Here is a 7,944-nt window from a genome sequence, read left to right as displayed (position 1 = left end):
TTATTTACATGAATATTCTTGTTTAATTTTTATAGAAATGATTTGAATGAGAACTCATTTTGTTATTTCCATGATAGGTATAAAGAAACAAAAGTGCCAAGAGGTTACACGATTTCTAGGAGGTAGAAATCAAATACTCATTAAGTAGCATAGCTAGAATTTCTACCTAGGGAATGCTATTCATTGAGTATTGCTTCTCATAATAATAGCTAACACTTATTACGTGCTTACTACGTGCCAGGTGGCAAACTAAACATTTCATGTATATTGGGTTATACAATCTTCAGAACAACACAATAAAGTAAAATATATTTTTATTACCCACATTTTAGTGTTAGGAAAACTGAGATATAATTTAAGTGATACTAATTTCCAGTAGTGTTCAACAGCCCAGATGCAGAAGCAAAATAGTTGAATATAATGTTAATGAGTTGCGAAATAGATAAGAAAAAATGAAAATGGGATAAGATATTTGAGTGTGCTGATGAGTAAAAATTGAAGTGATGTTTCAGAAAGTGTGTTTATCTAGAGAGAAGGGATTTATGATAGTGTTCGCATATGGGAGAATAGGAGGCTGTACTCATGGTGCAGTCTTTTGGAATTTAAGTTCAGAGTGAGCACAGTTATAGATGATGATAAATGTGTGTGTGATGATATATAGTGTAGTGAAATTCATGGTTGGAGGAAGGAAAATTGGAATACTGAATGGCTAGTGGGGTAGAAAGTGTTCATACATATATATTTCAAAGTCATCTATTAATATAATAGTAATGCAAGTGGAATTATAAAATATAAGCCAAATGACAAAGTCTTCAGTGAAGATGGGTTTGAGATCTAACTATTTTTAGACATCAAAAGTGGTGAGTGGGTGGTATGAAAGTATAATGAAATGAAAAATAACAGGGCAAGTGGTGAGGCTCGTGAACACTCTCTGGATCAAAGCAATTTAAGAGAAGGATATATTTAAGAAAATAGCTTTTTCTTTTCCTTTAATTCCTCTTCTCTTCTTTCTTTCCTTTTTTTAAGGTGGGAGAACAGGATAGAATTTTGTGGATGAAGCTGAAGCTGTAGACGTGAGTTAAGTTGTCTTTCTTTTCTACGTCTTTTTTGTTGGGAAAAATAAATTGTTATTATTTTTCAAAATATAGCTAAGCTTTTCTTCAAACCCAAAAACAATTTAAGGGGATGAAAATATAAATTTGGCACACATAAATTCTTGGTCTTTACTACTTTAATATACTTGATTTATTCCTTGAATGGTAGCAAAATTTGGAACAATAATAGCTTCTGGAAAGAACTAAAACAAAATGCAGGATAACATATACATTAGCACATTCATTTATGAACAGAAGAAAGGAAGTTTGGACTTATGTCTGTCACTCAAAAATGTAGTCATGGAATGTTGTTCTCAATGTCTCAAAATAATTCCCTCTGTACTCATTTAGGATTCAGCACACAGGGGTCATTTGGAGGTAATCTTACACCCTCCACACTGTGCTGCTTTATAGAAGGAAGCACAGTATTGATGAGAATTAAGAGAACATACTATTCTTGATTAGACTGGAGGATGAATGAATTTGCTGATGAAGGGATATTTAGGAATTCTAGAACCACCACTTTCCCCGTTTGCTGACATAGAACATAAGATGCTCTCATGATTCAAAGCAACATTTACACTACCGTAATGTGCGATATTATCAGGCATAAAGAATGTCTCATTTAACATCAAATCACTGACAGTTTAGTTACTTCCACTGCATCAAGAAAAGACTAAAATACTGGAGACATAAAGTCTCTAAGATATGTTCCTTTCATTTCAAGTTTTATATAATAGTAGAGTACTTAGAGCAAGTAAATGAATAGTTACCAAAAGATGTAATATTTGTGCTCATCAATGTGTGTAAAAGTTATGAGTATTGCAAAGGAAAGGTCATTAACTGTTTGAAGTGGACAGCCTAGACTTTAGAGAGAGAATGTTCATTAGGGAACAAAAAGATAAGTAGAAATTTACCAAGCAGACAAGGGAAAGCAGAATCAAGTTCAAGGGTAAAGTAAGTTTAACTTTACAGAATAGTAAAACCATGTAATATGATCCCAGAGCTGCTAGAAGTTCTGGAACACACTGAAGGGAGGTCACGGCAAGACTGCGGGCTGGAGAGAGGTTGGCAAAGGTTATAGAGTGAATTAACTTTTTTTTTAATAAAAGGGTGTTTTTAATGGTAAGATTTTAAGCAAACTAATCACATTTGACTTTTGAAGGATAGCTGATGATATGAGAAAATGGAACTTTATAAGGAAAACCAAGAAACAGGAGAAATACTTAGGAGGCTACAGCATAGACTATGTGGGAGTTAATGAATATTGTAGCTAAAGCAGATGGAGATGGATAAGATGTGCTATATTTGATGAATAGCAAATCATTCCATTTAGTAAGATTTAATGGCTGCTTGCTTGCGTTATTAAAGTTACAAAGACAGAGGAGTCAAGGGTAACTCTGAGATTTTTGATGTAAATGACAGTGTGACTGTTGTTGCCAGCAAATGAGATACAATCAGATGGTAGGGGAGCTTTGAAGAAAAATAGTGAGTATTGTTTGGGATATCTTGAAGTGAGATTATTTAAGAAATTGTATAAACATATATATTTAATTCATAACAGAGAGTATAGAAAGCCTCATGCGTTCTGTTAGCACCATGCTCTCTGAAGTAGCAGATTCCAGACAAGGGACTCTGCTAACTGACCCAGATGCAAGTAAAATACCAAAGCCACAGTGGCAGAAGGAACACTGCATCTGGATGTTTTAGAAGCAGATACAATGACAGACCAAAGGAAAGCTAGGTGGGTGTGGGCAGATGTTCTGACTTCCTTGGCAATCTGTCTGCTGAATATAAAGTAATGAACAATCTAATAGATTTCATTCAAAACAGACCTAAGAGAAGATTGAGGAGACTCTCTAGAAGGCCATGCCTTTGGAGTTGTTCTCTGCAATTCCCTGTGTTACATGTTCAAGTACCCTGAAGCGAGCTTAGTCCCTCTTTAAGTCAAAGCTGCTTAACATCTTTCTCTTAGTATTATCTTATAAGTAAATTTATTGACAATTAAAGGCTTATATTTGTTAATAAGTACATGTATATATCACAAGGCAATTAAGCTTATTTTTTATCCTAAGTAATTTTCTCATAGAGAAATCATGTTTATAGTTGTAGGTGTATAGTTTTGCTTGCTGTACACCTTGTTCTCTTGCCAAAATCTCTTAAGCTTTTGGTTCTTCCAAAAAGAGGAAAGATCATGTAACACGGAAAAATATCAAATACTCTTTTTCTTAAATTTAAAAACCTTTGATATTTTAAACATTCAGTACTCTTAGTTTCTTGCCTCAAGTTCTTATCTGTGTCTGGGGTTCTAGGACTCACCTGTGATATAGCAGTTCCCTAACTCTGGGTTTCAGAATTCTGGATAAGATTTAAAATCTGAGGTCTTCTGAAATATTTTTAATGACTGATTCAAATTTGAATTCTCACTTTCTAACAAGGAAACATCTCAGATACTTATTCATGTAGGCCCAGAACAGCATATTTTAATAGGAGAATGCACATATCATAACCAGAAAGTTTTTCTCTACACAGATAGTATTTGGAAATTCAAACAGAGGCATTGTTAGTAGGGGTATTTATTAATATTTATTGAGCTTTTATATCAATGGAGTTTAAGAGCAGGAATCTAGATATTAGGAGCAACTAGAGACTTCTTAAAAAGGCATGTTATGAAAAATGGGGTGCGCATTCTAGAATTATGATACTAGAAGGAAACGGGATACCGGGTAGGTTAGAGGCTAGTTATCAGAACAAAAGGGCAAGGTCAGAGCAAGACTCCTGGGAAGATACTTGTGGTCCTGAGACCTAGAGGACTGGATTGTAGTTGCTTTGCTCTTCACTGCCATTAGGCAGGATGGATACTAAAGTCAGAGGCAAGGTGAGGACTCAGGAGTGAGCAGAACACCAACTGGGCTTACATTTTCCCATTAGCTGCAAATGTGTTCATTTACAGCAATGTTTTAGTTATCTGAAAGAATGAAGACAGAAAATTTTCAAAAAAATTTTGGAGAGGGTGTAGCTAACTTATTTGCAAACTTTTGTTTTCACCACTTAAAATGCTAAATTAGTTTACACGTAAATCTTTTAAAAACAAATTATGTATGGTAAAGTTACAGGATGTTGAATAAAGTTAAGGTTTCTTGAATGGCTCAGAAAAGCGAGTTCATCCTTGAAATATAGTATATGCTTAACAAAATTGGATGGATTAACAAATGTAGTCACATAAGTAGCAATTGTCTTTGAATTACATAGAAAGTCCAAGTTGTGAAGATATAACCATTGCGAAAACCCTATATCTAGAGAATATGCATTTAAACTTCTACAAGCTGATTTGCATTGTTCTACTGTTTTCAGCTGATATTCCTCATTTTAAAGATATTCTTCTAATATCCTGTTCATCTTCTGATTATCTTTAAGACCTTTTCTGCAATAAGAATACATTAACCTTGGGTGAGGGTAGGAGTTTATTATTTTTAGTAATAACAAGAATTTTGCTTACATTAAAGCTGCTTGGATTTCTTATTCTGCATTCCTGATTATTTGTTAAATTGTTTATGCCCTAGTATATTATTAAAGTTACAATTGCCTTTTGTATAACCTGCTAATTATTGTGTATGTACATGTATGTATGTGTCTGTATGTGTATTTCTGTATATATTTCCACACTTAACCAAAAATACCCTGAGAACAGTGGCCTTTGCCTTCTTAAGACTGTCTATGTCACACAACCCAGAAAAATCCTAGACACACAGAAGCAGAAATTTTATCACTACGTACTTACTTAGTAGATAATAAAAATGAAAGGGTAGAGTAGAATAAAACTGCATAGAGAAGACAAAATTTTAAAATAACTTAATTCAATCTTTTTCTTTTCAGGTGAAGATAATGTGTTCAAAATGGTGAAGTGATTTACCCAAGGGCTTATGGAAATTTTAGAGAAAAACCAGCTCTTCAGAGAGGCTATTACATGGTGTCTGAAATCTTCATATAGAGGACCATGGAAGAATCACTCTGTCATCCTGATTTCTGCCCATAGGGGATTAGCATGTGTACGAGCATGTGAAGTCTCCAGTTTTAACATGGCAGACAATGCTACACATCGCTACATCTCATCTCTCTTCCTGGTTGGTATTCCTGGTTTACAAGGTTTTCACTTCTGGATCAGCATCCCTGTCTGCCTCCTGTTTGCCCTGACCCTGCTGGGAAACAGTGTAATCATCATTACCATCAGGTTAGAGCCAAGCCTGCACCAGCCTATGTATTTCTTCCTTTGCATGCTGGCAATGAATGACATGGCTCTTGCCTCTTCCACAGCCCCCAAGATGCTTGGTATCTTCTGGTTGGATGCACATTGGATTGACTTTGATATCTGCCTAGTACAGTTGTATTTCATCCACACATTTTGCATAATTGAGTCAGCCCTCCTAGTTGCCATGGCCTTTGACCACTATATAGCAATTTGCATCCCACTGCGTTATACCACGATCCTGACAACACCAATGGTCATTAAAATGGGTCTATTTGGTGTGACTCGGGCTATCCTTTTGGTTTTGCCAGGTCCTCTTCTTATTAAGAGGCTACCATATTACACCAACTATGTCATCAATCATGCCTATTGTGAGCACATGGCTGTGGTGAAGTTAGCCAGTGCCAACACTCTGATTAGCAGAGCATATGGAATCTCTGTGGCCCTCTCAGTGATGGTATTGGACCTAGGGCTCATAGCCATATCCTATATCAAAATCCTCCAGGCAGTCTTCCGGCTCTCATCCCAGAATGCCCGTTTTAAAACACTGGGACCTGTCCTGACCACGTCTGCACTATACTTGTCTCTTACACACCTGCACTGTTCAGCTTCCTAACTCACCGCATTGGCAAGAAGGTACCTCCAAGTGTCCATATAATTTTTGCAAGTTTGTACCTCCTGGTGCCTCCCACAGTCAATCCCCTGGTGTATGGTGTCAAGACCAAGCAGATTCGTGACCAAGTGGTTGGTCTCTTCTTCCCAAATAAGAAAATTTCTGAAGACTAAAATTTATAAGTGCCAGTGCAAATCGATATAACATGCTTCTTAAAATCATGGCTACATTGATGAATAACTCAAATCTAGTCTCCAACTGTTCTTTCTGGATTCTTTTATGCCTTAGCAGGAATATTTGATGCTTTACATTTACTTTTTAAAATATTTATATTTTCAGTTCACTTCTATTTGAAATAAAACCAAGTCAGAATGTTATCAAAGAGTGCCATACAGAAAACATTTGTTGATGTAAGTAATCCATAATCAACCTATAAATCAAAGTTGGGGTGAGTTTATTATGAGCCAACTTTTGAGGACCATAGCTCTGGGCCTTCCTTCCCTAAGGAAGGAAGGGCACCAAAGAAGTGGGGTGTACAGAGCGGCTATATACAGTCAAAGAGCATGTATCACATATGATTGCAATGTCCCTTTTACAATAGCCACAAGATCCCCCTACCAGATTGCTCTGCCAGAATAGCTATTGATGAACACAGCAGGGAGTAGGTCTGCTGTCTGGATGGGCATGGCTGGGGTCAGGTCTTTTGTCTGGAGCAGGATGGTCGCAGGATGAGTGCAGCAATCAAATCCTAGCCTAGGGAGAAATACTTATCCTTAAGGAAATGCCAATGTGGGGGAAGTTGCATCCTTATCTTAATGGCATTTACTCTTCTCTTTGGGACATGGTAAAGCAGATACACATTGCATGTTTGAAGGTGACAGGGCCTGTTGGAAAAACAAATTCAGGCCAAATTAGTTTTACTCCAAATGGCTTCCTCATATGTTCAAATATATCACATGGCTTGCCATTTATTTATCACATTTAATATGTTTCACCAATTATTTTTATGTTATTATTTTCAATGTAATTTAAAATGCCATTATTTAAATATTATTTTACATCATATCTCGAATGTGAAATAGCTAAACAAGTATTATAATAATATAAAAACTCTCAGTTCATTTGGTCAGGTTGATTCTTGAAAATATTTTTACCAATTCACAATAACCACATGTTTTTATTTCTATTAACTAGTATGTCTTTAAGAAAACTTTAATCCTAGTTTTTATTACCTAAAATATGCATATATGAGCCATAACTTCAGCAAGCTGGCTTCAGTCTAGACATCCAATAAGGCAAATAATAGCTTTCTGTGGCTCACAACATAACCTGGAATAATTACATTGTGACTACGGTAAAACCAAAAAGATTTAATCATAACCAAGAGAAATTTCTTTTCATTAAACCATTAATTGACCACAATACTGTGATTCCAATCAATCCTTAACATGTCTATATAACTTACTCAGCTTGATGGTAGCACAATGAGCTTAAAAATTAAAAATTACATTCATTTTACACCGAGTCATTACCATGGCTTGTGGCCCATAGCTTCCATTGCAGAGAACATTCACAGTTATTCCCAGGAGGGATAACTTCATCTGGATAGAGCAACACTGCTTGGTGGTTAACAATGCAATCTCTTTCCACAGAATGCTTAGGTTTAAAAGCTGGCACCACTACTTCTTAGTTGTGTGTCTTTGGACTTGTTCTTAAACTGGTAAGTGCCTCAGTTCTCTTATCTAAAAGTAAGACATTATAAAGATGCATTTCAGAAGATTAACACAAGGATTAAATCATTCAGCACAAAATATGCTTAGAATAGGTTTTGGAACTTCATATGCACTATATAAGAGCTGGGTGTTAATTTTTTAGCTCCTGAAAGTAAGAGGATTTTTTTCAGACATAGTTGTCAATAAGTAAACATAAAGAAATCACTGGGACTGGCCCCATGGCTTACCGGTTAAGTGCGCGCGCTCCGCTGCTGGCGG

The 7,944-nt window shown here is 35.9% G+C and overlaps 1 protein-coding gene across 1 annotated transcript; it reads left to right on the top strand.

Moving 5' to 3' along the window:
- Positions 1 to 5,173: 5,173 nt before the first annotated feature.
- On the top strand, positions 5,174 to 6,126 carry LOC131408025 (olfactory receptor 52P1-like). Its single transcript, XM_058544596.1, is given in 2 exon segments — positions 5,174 to 5,888; positions 5,891 to 6,126. Coding segments are annotated over 2 exon segments (951 nt in total).
- The last annotated feature ends 1,818 nt before the right edge of the window (positions 6,127 to 7,944 follow it).

This window comes from Diceros bicornis, chromosome 7 (genome assembly GCF_020826845.1).
Source record: "Diceros bicornis minor isolate mBicDic1 chromosome 7, mDicBic1.mat.cur, whole genome shotgun sequence".
In the NCBI taxonomy this organism is placed as follows: domain Eukaryota; kingdom Metazoa; phylum Chordata; class Mammalia; order Perissodactyla; family Rhinocerotidae; genus Diceros; species Diceros bicornis.
Note: the sequence above shows the minus strand (reverse complement) of the source record. Positions and strands in the feature narration are given on the sequence as shown.